General features: G+C 33.0%; 2 protein-coding genes across 3 annotated transcripts in view; one reads left to right on the forward strand and one right to left on the reverse strand.

Annotated features, from left to right (window-relative positions):
- LOC137407724 (galactose-3-O-sulfotransferase 2-like) overlaps nt 1-11646 on the forward strand; it is a 54443-nt gene extending 42797 nt beyond the window's left edge. The window contains exons 8-10 of the mRNA XM_068094102.1: nt 7793-7965; nt 9327-9582; nt 11140-11646. Of these exons, the coding sequence (XP_067950203.1) occupies nt 7793-7965; nt 9327-9582; nt 11140-11367 (657 nt within the window). The 3' untranslated portion in view covers nt 11368-11646. The remainder of the gene's footprint in view (nt 1-7792; nt 7966-9326; nt 9583-11139) is intronic.
- Nucleotides 11647-11802: 156 nt separating this feature from the next.
- Nucleotides 11803-15160, reverse strand: part of LOC137407725 (galactosylceramide sulfotransferase-like) — a 38380-nt gene continuing 35022 nt past the window's right edge. For both annotated transcript variants that reach the window (XM_068094103.1, XM_068094104.1), the window contains exon 8: nt 11803-12592. In XM_068094103.1, the coding sequence (XP_067950204.1) occupies nt 12380-12592 (213 nt within the window). In that variant the 3' untranslated portion in view covers nt 11803-12379. The remainder of the gene's footprint in view (nt 12593-15160) is intronic.

The raw sequence follows: 15160 nt of genomic DNA on the forward strand, positions 1-15160 counted from the left end.
ATGTTCTAGTATATTTTAAGTCATGAAATGATAATAAACAAGTACACAATGGATATTATGCCAGTATAAATGTTTTTACGAGTTTTATAAAATCGTACGAACTTAATCATCATGAATTTGTAAAGTAATAAATATCTAGTCTCACCTCTTCTGCTGTATCACATTCTTTCTGTCTCTTCTCATTTTTTTTTTCTCATCTCTTTCCATAACGAGTTTGTTACAATACTTTTTATAACAGGCATAATGACATAACAAGTCTGAGTTCTCATCAAAGTGCTCAATGTTTAGCACTTTTTGAGCAATTTCAGATTGAATGCTCTCTTCTTCCAATATCAACCATCTGTTTGAATACTGTTTGGCTGTCTCATATTGAAGTTTAGTCACTCTGACTAAGGTTTCATTCACAGACTGATCAAGACAGTGAAACAAGCAGTCTTGCTGCATCCTTGTTGGTATGAGCTAAGAAATGCTGAGAGTTGACTCGCTTAATCTCAAATAAAAGCATTTATTAGTTTTCGAGATTATAAAATAGTTTTCTTTGTCCGATATGTAAGGTTTTCCAGTTGAACTTGGAGTTGCCCCCTCTCCTTTCAAAAGTGCTCTCAAACTCAAAAATGTGCAAGCACATAGGTGTAGAAACATTATAATTGAATTCTGCATAAATTTCTGACTATGAAACATTTTTATTTGAGTAGCCCACCCTCCGAAGGAAAAGGCTGAAAGATAAGTTTATGTTCCTGCTCTACTATATAGGATACTCAAAGTTGAAGATAAATTACCTCCATTTTCCTGTCTTCCTCTGCAGCAGTACACGCATCGACTACTAGTAGAATCTACTAGTAGTCGATGCGTGTATCTAACTAGTAATAGAGTAATCTCCGTAATCACGAGAATCTTTGACATCACAGACAAACCGTTTTACGAATGGTAAAATTTAACATGACCTATATAAAAATTTTGTCCTGTTGATTGTCTAAAGATGAGATCTTATATTTATCGCTTGTGGACTCTTTTCACATGTATCACTCGTTACGTCAATTGAATGAAGCACCCACTAGAATCTGAGCTTTTTAAAAGATGGCCTCATTCAAATGCATATATCTCTGGACAGGGGTTAGTCTACAAAGACAAAAATGACATCAAATTGTAGCTGATGTTTTAGCCTTTTATTGGTCTTAATTTCATTAAATTGACCTTTTTGACGCAACCAAATCTTTAAGGAGAACTCATTCAGTATAAAGAATTAGAGCACATTTTATGTACATTGAAGGTAAACCATGTTTTATCAGTCACAACCTTTTTAAAGACTGCGATTTGTCTGTTTCAGTATGTGTTCATTTGGTACCTATATTATATATCATTATATTATTATTAGATATATGCTATAATCCTTTTCAAAGCACTATGAATTATTTTCTTTTTATTGCAGGTTTATGTGTAAAGAAAATTTAAAAAACTTTTTCGAGGTCTAATGTATCATATAGTATGTCTTGACAGACGCTTGCTTTATGCCTGTTATATTGCTTTCTTGTGACACTATTTGAAAGGAAAGCACAAATATTTCATTTTTTAAGTAAAAACTATCAAATGAGAAACTGGAAGGTAAAAATGTGTAAATTTAAACAGGTGTGTACTCTGTGTAAGAACAAATTTTGGTTTGAAGGTTGAAATAGAATCGTGATTTATGTTTATTCATACTTTGCTTTGTAATCAAATTCGACAACCAGCAAGCAGCATTTATGAATCAGTTTTCTTCAATAATTATGACAAAACTTATATTTTCAGTAAATGGGTTTGCAATATTCCTTAACCACTCTACTACACAACAAAGTATAACGTTTGTTAAAGTATCTCTCTCACTATATTGTTTATATACACGAGTCTAGTCTCAGCTAGTATCTCTATTACTATATTGTTGATATACAGTAGTCTAGTCTCAGCTAGTATCTCTATTACTATATTGTTGATATACAGTAGTCTAGTCTCAGCTAGTATCTCTGTTGCTATATTGTTGATATACAGTAGTCTAGTCTCAGTTAGTATCTCTATTACTATATTGTTGATATACAGTAGTCTAGTCTCAGTTAGTATCTCTATTACTATATTGTTGGTATACAGTAGTCTAGTCTCAGCTAATATCTCTATTACTATATTGTTGATATACAAGGGTCTAGTCTCAGCTAGTATCTCTATTGCTAAATTGTTGATATACAGTAGTCTATTCTCAGCTAGTTTCTCTGTTGCTATATTGTTGATATACAGTAGTCTAGTCTCAGCTAGTATCTCTATTACTATATTGTTGATATACAGTAGTCTAGTCTCAGTTAGTATCTCTATTACTATATTGTTGATATACAGTAGTCTAGTCTCAGCTAGTATCTCTATTACTATATTGTTGATATACAGTAGTCTAGTCTAGTCTCAGTTAGTATCTCTATTACTATATTATTGATATACAGTAGTCTAATCTCAGTTAGTATCTCTATTACTATATTGTTGATATACGGTAGTCTAGTCTCAGCTAGTATCTCTATTACTATATTGTTGATATACACTAGTCTAGTCTCAGTTAGTATCTCTATTACTATATTATTGATATACAGTAGTCTAATCTCAGTTAGTATCTCTATTACTATATTGTTGATATACGGTAGTCTAGTCTCAGCTAGTATCTCTATTACTATATTATTGATATACAGTAGTCTAGTCTCAGCTAGTATCTCTATTACTATATTGTTGATATACAGTAGTCTAGTCTCAGTTAGTATCTCTATTACTATATTGTTGATATACAGTAGTCTAGTCTCAGCTAGTATCTCTGTTGCTATATTGTTGATATACAGTAGTCTGTTCTCAGCTAGTATCTCTGTTGCTATATTGTTGATATACAGTAGTCTAGTCTCAGCTAGTATCTCTATTACTATATTGTTGATATACAGTAGTCTAGTCTCAGTTAGTATCTCTATTACTATATTGTTGATATACAGTAGTCTAGTCTCAGCTAGTATCTCTATTACTATATTGTTGATATACAGTAGTCTAGTCTCAGTTAGTATCTCTATTACTATATTATTGATATACAGTAGTCTAATCTCAGCTAGTATCTCTATTACTATATTGTTGATATACAGTAGTCTAGTCTCAGTTAGTATCTCTATTACTATATTGTTGATATACGGTAGTCTAGTCTCAGCTAGTATCTCTATTGCTATATTGTTGATATACAGTAGTCTATTCTCAGCTAGTATCTCTGTTGCTATATTGTTGATATACAGTAGTCTAGTCTCAGCTAGTATCTCTATTACTATATTGTTGATATACAGTAGTCTAGTCTCAGTTAGTATCTCTATTACTATATTGTTGATATACAGTAGTCTAGTCTCAGCTAGTATCTCTATTACTATATTGTTGATATACAGTAGTCTAGTCTCAGTTAGTATCTCTATTACTATATTATTGATATACAGTAGTCTAATCTCAGCTAGTATCTCTATTACTATATTGTTGATATACAGTAGTCTAGTCTCAGTTAGTATCTCTATTACTATATTGTTGATATACAGTGGTCTAGTCTCAGCTAGTATCTCTATTACTATATTGTTGATATACAGTAGTCTAGTCTCAGTTAGTATCTCTATTACTATATTATTGATATACGGTAGTCTAATCTCAGTTAGTATCTCTATTACTATATTGTTGATATACGGTAGTCTAGTCTCAGCTAGTATCTCTATTGCTATATTGTTGATATTCAGTAGTCTATTCTCAGCTAGTATCTCTGTTGCTATATTGTTGATATACAGTAGTCTATTCTCAGCTAGTATCTCTGTTGCTATATTGTTGATATACAGTAGTCCAGTCTCAGCTAGTATCTCTATTACTATATTGTTGATATACAGTAGTCTAGTCTCAGTTAGTATCTCTATTACTATATTGTTGATATACAGTAGTCTAGTCTCAGTTAGTATCTCTATTACTATATTGTTGATATACAGTAGTCTAGTCTCAGTTAGTATCTCTATTACTATATTGTTGATATACAGTAGTCTAGTCTCAGCTAGTATCTCTATTACTATATTGTTGATATACAGTAGTCTAGTCTCAGTTAGTATCTCTATTACTATATTATTGATATACAGTAGTCTAATCTCAGTTAGTATCTCTATTACTATATTGTTGATATACGGTAGTCTAGTCTCAGCTAGTATCTCTATTACTATATTATTGATATACAGTAGTCTAGTCTCAGTTAGTATCTCTGTTACTATATTGTTGATATACAGTAGTCTAGTCTCAGTTAGTATCTCTATTACTATATTATTGATATACAGTAGTCTAATCTCAGTTAGTATCTCTATTACTATATTGTTGATATACAGTAGTCTAGTCTCAGCTAGTATCTCTATTACTATATTGTTGATATACAGTAGTCTAATCTCAGTTAGTATCTCTATTACTATATTGTTGATATACGGTAGTCTAGTCTCAGTTAGTATCTCTATTACTATATTGTTGATATACAGTAGTCTAGTCTCAGTTAGTATCTCTATTACTATATTATTGATATACAGTAGTCTAATCTCAGTTAGTATCTCTATTACTATATTGTTGATATACGGTAGTCTAGTCTCAGCTAGTATCTCTATTGCTAGATTGTTGATATACAGTAGTCTAGTCTCAGTTAGTATCTCTATTACTATATTGTTGATATACAGTAGTCTAGTCTCAGCTAGTATCTCTATTACTATATTGTTGATATACAGTAGTCTAGTCTCAGCTAGTATCTCTATTACTATATTATTGATATACAGTAGTCTAATCTCAGTTAGTATCTCTATTACTATATTGTTGATATACGGTAGTCTAGTCTCAGCTAGTATCTCTATTACTATATTATTGATATACAGTAGTCTAATCTCAGTTAGTATCTCTATTACTATATTGTTGATATACGGTAGTCTAGTCTCAGTTAGTATCTCTATTACTATATTGTTGATATACAGTAGTCTAGTCTCAGTTAGTATCTCTATTACTACGTATATTGTTGATATACAGTAGTCTAGTCTCAGCTAATATCTCTATTACTATATTGTTGATATACAGTAGTCTAGTCTCAGCTAGTATCTCTATTACTATATTGTTGATATACAGTAGTCTAGTCTCAGTTAGTATCTCTATTACTATATTGTTGATATACAGTAGTCTAGTCTCAGCTAGTATCTCTATTACTATATTGTTGATATACAGTAGTCTAGTCTCAGTTAGTATCTCTATTACTATATTATTGATATACAGTAGTCTAATCTCAGTTAGTATCTCTATTACTATATTGTTGATATACGGTAGTCTAGTCTCAGCTAGTATCTCTATTACTATATTATTGATATACAGTAGTCTAATCTCAGTTAGTATCTCTATTACTATATTGTTGATATACGGTAGTCTAGTCTCAGTTAGTATCTCTATTACTATATTGTTGATATACAGTAGTCTAGTCTCAGTTAGTATCTCTATTACTACGTATATTGTTGATATACAGTAGTCTAGTCTCAGCTAATATCTCTATTACTATATTGTTGATATACAGTAGTCTAGTCTCAGCTAGTATCTCTATTACTATATTGTTGATATACAGTAGTCTAGTCTCAGTTAGTATCTCTATTACTATATTGTTGATGTACACTAGTCTAGTCTCAGCTAGTACAGTGCACCCTCGAGATACGATTACCCTGATATACGATTTTTTCACCTTACGAAGTCAAATATTGTGATATCTTCACCTCGCTATATGAATTTTATTTCACCATACGAATTTGAATAAAGTTTTGCCCGAGTTAAAGTTTGGCCGTCGGTGTGCTCATAACACACGTCGAAATAAAAAATACACCGAAATATAGTTTGCCGAAAACATTCTTAGAACGTTTAGAAGAGACACGATGATCGACTTCTCTCATGTCCGCATGGAAAATTTCGTGTAAAACACACAAGCGAGAGCAAATATTCATTTATAGCGTTATTATAGCTTTTACTATAAACTTTCAAGTCAGCATACGTATATAACTACAACTATCTACATTTAATTCGTTATCTATGGAATCTGAGACCGATACAAACGTTACAAAACGAAGGAAAAATGATTTGTATGTCAACAAAGTTGGATGTCGTAAATAAGAAGAAGGGACCCATATTATTAACATTGTCAAGGAATATGATCGCAACCAATCAGCATTTGCAATTATTATTAAAATAAGAACTCCATTAAAGCAAGCACAAGAAAGAGCTTCCGACTGAAGATTTGAATGAGCTAGGTCATGCACGCGATCAGTATTCAAAAGGAGCAACCATTTTGTAAAGGCGAGGATGTAGAAGATACAAAAAATCCCACATTCGCAGAAATGTTTCAAGTGTTTAATTTACTGATGTGGACTGGTACATTAAAACAATGCATGTATAATATATATTATTTATCTCTTGTGTGGCATGTTTTTCATATTTTATTCATTTTGTTTCCTTTTGATTTTATGTTATATTTTCTTGTTTAACCATGTCTTTGCTTTTAGACTTGTTATCTTCTACGTGAATACAATTCATCGTATGTATGTATGTAACTCATATAACTAGCTACTCAAGATAGTTGACGCATCCACATTACTTTCTGAAATTTGCTAAAGCCCTGTCCCCCATAGGGTATAAATACGTACAAACTTTGTATGTATGGTTACATTGATTCTTGTGCACATTTCATACAAGACAAACTACTGTACCATATTCTTTGGATCCTTTTACAAGCGCTAGCTAGCAATTTTCTGCATTGCACCATCAATTTTTTCGTAGAAAAATTGGACAGGAATGGACAACTTCTTTTAGTGTGCTAAAAAATTCCAATTCATTACGTTTGAAATTTATTTTCAAGTGTACAGCACCATAATTAGCATTGATACGTTTTTGCCTCTTCTCTGTTTTACCCGCTACATGTACCAGCTACGTTACTCCAAAGGTATGTACGTCCAGTATAGAAAATATAATTTTATTTTTCTTTTCGGTAGCCATTAAATGGTCAAGTGTGCGAGAGGCCGCTTTCTATAACTGCATCGCTCGGCCTTATTGATTTAGGTTGAAAAAGGTTTCAACCAGATAGGCTTAAGTTTATAGCGAAAGTGATGATAGGAACTGCTGAAGGATAAAATTTCGTAATAAATAGTTGAAATTCAGTAAAATAGTTCAAAATACATACTAAAACTTAGTTTTAAGTGTAGGCTTAGCAAGCTAAACTTACTTGAAGTGAATTCAAAGTTTATGTTATGCGTACCTTTTGAAGGCAAGAACTCCTTACCGTTTGTTCTACATTTGGTACGCACATTATAATTTTGCGTGTTATTGCAGATCATAACCATTAAAATACACTAAATACAATACAGTTACTGTAGGTAACTATAATTACTAAAGTTAACATACTATTTTGTTGCTAATTGTCAATATGTACACATTTTTATAAACAAAATTGACGATTTTTACCAGGGAGGGTTTGCATTGTATAATTACAATGGTCTTTATACCCCGATATACGAATCTTTCACCATACGATGCCAACTCTGGAACAAATTAACATCGTATCTCGAGGGTGCACTGTATCTCTATTACTATATTGTTGATATACAGTAGTCTAGTCTCAGTTAGTATCTCTATTTCTATATTGTTGATATACAATAGTCTAGTCTCAGCTAGTATCTCTATTACTACATGTGTATTGTTGACAGGTAATGTATTCTACTCATGTCTTTGTCTCCTGCAGACACCACAGCAAATACTCTACAACAATAGAACCCTTTATGCACCAAGATCAGAAGCCTCTGGTATCGCCACCTGGTTTCATCTTCACCAACTACAGTGGCTTGGTTTTAACTATCATCGTGATAAAGACAATATGACTGCAATACGGCAACACATAGATTGGGTTGTTCCAAAGTGAGTCCGACATTGGGGCTGTGTAATGCCCTCAAAGATGATCTTGCACAAAATTTGTCTACCATTTGTGATTGTTTTTAATATTTTAGGTGATCTGACTGCCAGGAAATTGAGTGGATAGGCTGTAATATCACTGAATTTTTGTGTTTTTTTTTATAAATTAATTTTATTTGGTAAGGAGTTATTTATTTAACCTACACATTTATTAATTTTAAAAAGTTATTTGTTTAAAAATATCGGCAGAAAAATGCAGTATTATTTTTGTGATGACGGTTTGCAGTTTTGATCGATTGATCAGTCGGCCAATGAGCAAACATTTTAATATAACATCCTGACTACTCGTTCAGCTTGTAGAATGTGGAATAAGGAGTAAAATGGAAGTTGTTTACTCCTCACAACTCCTCATTTGAAAATCTTGTTCTCTTTATTATAAATGTGTCTGTGGTCTAACTTGAAAAATCGGCTAGGTTTGACATGAACGTCTCTGCACTATAATCTATGTTCTATAATATACATGTAGATGTTCTATAATATACTTGTTCTATAATATATATGTTCTATAATACATGTGTTCTATAATATATATGTTCTTTAATATATGTGTTCTATAATATAGATGTTCTATAATATATATGTTCTATAGATATATATGTTCTATAATATATGTATTTTATAATATATATGTTCTATAATATATGTATTTTATAATATATATGTTCTATAATATATGTATTTTATAATATATATGTTCTATAATATATGTATTTTATAATATATATGTTCTATAATATATGTATTTTATAATATATATGTTCTATAATATATGTATTTTATAATATATATGTTCTATAATATATGTATTTTATAATATATATGTTCTATAATATATGTATTTTATAATATATATGTTCTATAATATATGTATTTTATAATATATATGTTCTATAATATATGTATTTTATAATGTGTTTTCGAAAATTTAAGTTGAAAAAGAGAACTCTAAACTCTGCGAGTTAAGTAGATTAAAATTAGAGGATTTTTGACTAAAAATTTTTCGCGGCATGTGCGATGTTGTTTCACACCTGGCGCTCATCAGGCTGTGACTGATGGAAAATGACATTGTTGCTGCCGCGAGAAAATTTTAGTCAAAAATCATCTAGCCTCATGTCCTATAATACATATGGATTTTGTGGAACAACGCATCAGCGTAAAATAAACCTTTATCATCATTTCGCCAGAGTTAGCTTGTTGTTATGGAGCTGTTAGAGGTATACTTTTTATAGGAATGTTGCGTCATTGCTAGAATCTATCAACACAGAACATTTCAGCAATTATAACAATTCCAGTTTATTCATTTACAGAATAGATGTGGTCATGCTCAATGAGCAGTATGATGCTTCCTTAATCATTCTACGTCGAAGGTTTGGATGGAGCTATACAGACATTTTTTACAGCAAATACATAATCACCAATTCTAAGGTAACACAGTTATCTGTGAATGCCACCAAAAAATTGTTATCACCCGAAGTAAATTTGGGTGAAAAAATATTATATGACCGGCTCAATGAAACTTGGTGGAGTCAATCAGAGCTGGAAGAAGACAACTTCTGGGAAGAGGTGAGACATTTATTATTCCAGTAGGTAGGTCTAATTCGGCTTTTTGTAATTGAAACGCGTATTCAAACTAATTTCCTTATTGGCCTGTAAGTTGAAGTCCTTTTCGCTGACAGTGCAAGCTAAATAAGTTATTTGCAGCAGGCCACAACTCAAATTTGTGTTTTGAAAAGATTTTTGTTAGTAGTTCAAGTAAACACTGGGGCACTATATATATTAATTATATTAAAAATGTTGTTTGTTAGCCAAAATATCTAAAAATTGATCTATCAAAATCCTTATTCATGGGAGCAGAGTATACCTTCATAGGTTGTAAAGGAGCCTTTCAAATTTAGCTTGTTTTTATGGACATCTTTTCGATTCACAACATGCCTAAAGGAATCCACTAATATTTCTGCCCTGAAGATAGATGCGCAAACAGACTGCTAGAGTTTATAATTGAGGCCACCACGGAAGGCCTCACATGTGCCTCAGAATGAGTAGCCAAGAAATCTTCGACATCCCACATTTCCCTATGTCATGTTGTGGCCTTAACTAGCAAACTTTTGTTTCAAGCACCGGGTTGTCATGCTACAAGTATATTGCTGGAAACTGAAGGAACATGATAGTGTTGCTATAACTGTAATTTTGAAATATTGCCAGTCATCCTTTGGCCTACGGGTACACGAGCCAATAAAATCTAACTTGTGTGTACATGTGTGAATAACCTTTAATTTTTCATGTTAGCCTTTTAAAAAATATTCTGAATGACCAGCCATTTTGTCAGATTATTGGCCCATGTGCACAAGTTAAAGGTTATTCACACATGTACACACAAGTTAGATATTATTGGCTCGTGTACCCGTAGGCCAAAGGATGACTGGCAATATTTCAAAATTACAGTTATAGCAACGCTATCATTTTTCTTCAGTTTCCAGCAATATACTTGTAGCATGACAACCCATTGCTTGAAACAAAAGTTTGCTAGTTAAGGCCACAACATGGACATACGGAAACTAATATCTCAGGGCTGAGATATTAGTGGGTTTCTCTAGACATACTGCGTATCGAAAAATTGTCTATAAAAACAAGCTATATTTGAAAGTTTGGTTTAAAACCTCTGAATGCATACTCTGCTCCCATGATAAGGATTTTGATAGATTAAATTTTTGATACGTTGGCTAACAAACAATTTTAATATATTTATAGAACATGAACTTTATTTACCAGCACTGCGTGGAACTAGTAAGGCCATAGAAATTATGATAAAATGATAACGGTGATTGCTGTCAAAGAAGGAAGGAATAAAATGATTTGCTCATCAGAATAGTGTGGCAGTGCATATCAAATGTGTCACTCAATCTTGTACAGTGATGCCTGGAGGACTGCGAGTAGGGATATGGCAGCTTAAATGATGTTGTGAAGTATGTGTGACCTTGAGCCTATATTTTGCATGTCAGCTCCAGATTTTATAGTGATGCAGTTGCTTGCTGTTTGAACTTTGAAAAATTTTGTGATTTTTCTGGACAATGTGTCAAGAGACTTTGGTACACCATTGTCAGGTTATTCGATTGTTTTTAGGTTGACCACTTTAGTAGTCTCAACTCGGATGTCTCCGCAAGGCTGTGTCAGCAGGTGTTCAGTAGCAAACGAGAAGTAACAATTTCAAGTAGCCAATGGCATGAAGCCCTAAACCTCACCTTTGATACCTGCCATAATCTGCTCAAACTCAAATATATTCCCATGATGGAAGACTTAGGCTCCTACGCCTTAGGAAATCGCTACAAATACCATGAGCGCTTTTCATAAAGCACATTCCACATTATTATTATTTTTTCAGTATGTTATCTACACAGGAGTATTTGTGCCTTGCGATCTAGCAAGAAGCTATTAAGATTTGGCGATCTTTCTTGTGAAATTTGTGGTGTCTGACTACACTGAACCTTTACTTGTTATTAGCTGGCAGGTGATATACAAAAAAGATTTGTAAACATTGTTATTATGTATTGTCATTCAATCTTATAAGCCTGTCATCAAAAATAGTACTACAAAGCCAAATATTATATAAAATTATTGTTAAATGGCCAACACCTTGTGCTTGATTCTTACATCCCGATAAAACATGCCAGCAAGTTTTACAGCAGCAGTCAGAAAGAAAACAAGATGTTAGTCCAAGGTATACAGCAACAAATATAATGACTACAGAATATTATAGATACTAATATGTAGATAATTGTTGGTTTTACTTTCGACATGAAAATAGGCATTATGGCAAACTCATAACTTTTACAGATTACTTTGTTTGCCTGCTCACATAGAACATCAATTGATTTTAGAAAAACATCTCGAAACTAATGATAAAAGTATATAAAACCTGTGTTTTTTAACACAAAATATCGTTTATTCATGCACTTTAAAAACTGATACACAAATGTAACTTGCCTGATCATCTATGAAGGTGCAAGGTCGGATTAAGGCATTACTTTTCAACCATTGTGTAGTTGGTCTCCAAAATAAATATGATAAGATGCATCAGGCAGGAATGTTGACGAAGTTTTCAAAAATACCGATGTTAAGTTGAATCGTTAAACTACACACTCTCTAATTTTGCACAGGCAAAAGTGTACGCCATAAAAGTTGTAATAAACTGTGACACTGCAGACCACATACTGCAAAACTAATAACGCATTTGGAACGCAATCTTCAAACTGGAAGGATTAAATAAAGATATAGTTGTCTGATTGCCGCAGGCGATGGACTTGCCACCAAAGCTGACAGCATGCCAGAGAAACCTTCACACACCGCTTTTCTCATTGCTTGCTCAGTAGTTATATCTGTCACCCAATGCATAAGATCCAAGGTTCTTCATCATTATTGCATAGTTTTTTTCCAGTAATTGAGAGCAAATCTCTACAGTGAGCTCTTCTGGCGGACACCATTTGTTGGGTGGAATCGGATAAGTCTTTTTAGTCTGGAGAACTTGTGGGCATAGAGCTTGCGAAGTTTTTAGGTTGACATCACTAAAGAACTTCACCTATAACACCAAGAGGTAAAGTGGGAATGAAGGTTCTTACCAGGTGAGCTCGTGAGCTATGTTATGTTAGTAAACTTAACAAACATTTTTTCATCGTATATTAATAACTAAGAAGTAACAAACATTTCTATAAGATCTGGATTGAAAAACCTTTATAATAAAAGCACTCCTTTATCGATCCTGAGTATAGATGCTTCTGGATTTTCAAGGTGTACTCTAGAGGGGACAAAAGTGACAAAATATTACAAAAAACATCTTTCAAAAAATGAGTTATCCAATAAGCATTTGTTGACGGCTTGGCTAAACAGCAACGACATGCATCGTTGTGTAGATGTACTCTAGATCTTTGCTGTGGACACAAATACGCCGATGCTACCACACGATTCGTTGTGTAGACACAGATTGACCAATGAGAATGGGCAGCTGTTGTGTGAAGGCCTTGTAGAGTAGAGATGCCCCGACTCTAATTGCACCACCCGATTCGATATACCGATTCTTATTGAAAAATAATCCGATTCAGATTCTTTTGTGTTGCATAGATTATTGGTAATTGTATTATGCAAATATAATGCAAAAATATAAATATTGATGTATTTATTTGTTTGTATTTATGAAAAAAAGATATACATGTATATATATTCACATACTGACATACCATGCATCTAATAACAAACCAGTCCATGTTTCTTGAAATATGTCATTAATAATGGTAACTACTGTTAGTGGTACAGCTTTCTCTGTGATAATGAAGTCTTTCTTCTGCTGCTAAACGAAATGCTGCGCCTGTACAAGTTTAGAGCAAATAAATGCGTCTTTTAATTACTGTTAGTGATTCAATTATCTCAATGAGACGTCTTTATCTTCTATCACTATCGATGTAGCCAGTCGTACTGAAGGACTCGCTTGCCGCAGACTATGGAGGACAGGCTAAACACCGATAAGCCACTGAGGTTATTTTATGCGATGCAAACGATACATTATATCGTCATGATCAAGAGAGAGAGAGATAACTTTATGCATCGATTGCTCAAATTACATTCGCAATGCTAGTAAATAGAAACATTACACCGCATTCTTGTTTCTCATTATGGTTCTATTGTTCGTGATTGGCTGCAATAAATCATATCGCTGTAATTGGGAAATACCGCACTTTGTGATTACGTCCTGACTAAAGCCAAAATATTGCTCAGCTGTGTGGATGTTTATTAGGCTATAGACATGAAATAGATTGTGTGATAGGTCCGGAATTCATTAGGTAAAAGCAAGGAACTCGCAGCTGATGATTTTTTATTAAAGTAGCAGACTAAAATACAGGTTTCCGCTAAATAGCTGATATGTAAAAAGCATCTGAAGTTTCCGATTTTTTAAGAAAAGATCGGCCGATACCGATTCAGATACTTACACCCATATCGGCACCAATACCGATATCAAAATCGGGGCAACTCTATTGTAGAGCTTGCTGGACGTTTTATTACTGCTGCTGAACTATTGTCAGCATAGTCGTTATCGAGTAAGAATCATCAACAACACGTAATAACGATAACATTTGTGCTGCTATTTGCATGGCTATATTTAGCTCAAGGAAAAACACTCCATGATGATGATGAAAACAATCAGAACCACAAACACTTTACAGTTGCAACATACGAAAATACAACATTATAAAAACTGGGTTTCAACATGTTTAATGGCTAAAAGAATTACCTGAAAAGTTTTATGAACAATTACGCTTTATATTAATGGCTTTCTTGTACCTGTTGTAGGTGGGAATAGTTTTTGTCCATATTTAATAGTTATTTGTGTGAAGCCCATTTCTCATCATTTCAAAATGATTTTTTAATAAAGTTAGCTCGCATTGGAAATGAATAAAATGGAATTGAGATCATTATTATGTCAGTCAATCACAGATGCGTCAGTTTTATCTCTACTAATGTAGACCATCATGTTCATTTCAACATGACGAGTCAACAAGGCATAGCCAACACGTCGCCAATGCCTTGGCTATGCAAAATGCAGTGTTTTTCAACATTTGTAGCCAGGCCATTACTACTAAAGATATCCATAAATTTGAAGCTATCCTTTACCTGCTATTTTTGAACCAGTTAAAACATATGTGTATTACCACACGCTGAATTCATTAGTTATGGAACTAAAGTTAGATTATCACAGCCTAAAAACATTAAAATCTTTGTAATGATTTCAAGCCACGATTTTTACTGATGCGTCGCACTTATGCTCTGTCAACGAGCACTGCATAAATAGGTTATCACGATCAAAGAAACAACTACTGGAATTCTCAGGGCTATGCTGTTGAAATCTGAATGCTTCGCAGTACCCGGACTGCATGCCCCTAAGCATAAGGAATCGGACTGCACCTGTATCAGGTCACGCTAGTTATTTTGTGTCGCCTTTTTCTACAAATTAGTCTATAGGCAAGCCTTCTCACGTGATAGAATTGAGAAAATAACTCCTAATTTTAATGTAGTCAGGTGTTATTAGAGTTGGACTAGTTTTTAATGACATTTTAATTTTATTCTTTCTTCCTCTCAAATTTTCAAAATTTTCCAG

This window comes from Watersipora subatra, chromosome 11 (assembly GCF_963576615.1).
Source record: "Watersipora subatra chromosome 11, tzWatSuba1.1, whole genome shotgun sequence".
Taxonomy (NCBI): Eukaryota; Metazoa; Bryozoa; class Gymnolaemata; order Cheilostomatida; family Watersiporidae; genus Watersipora; species Watersipora subatra.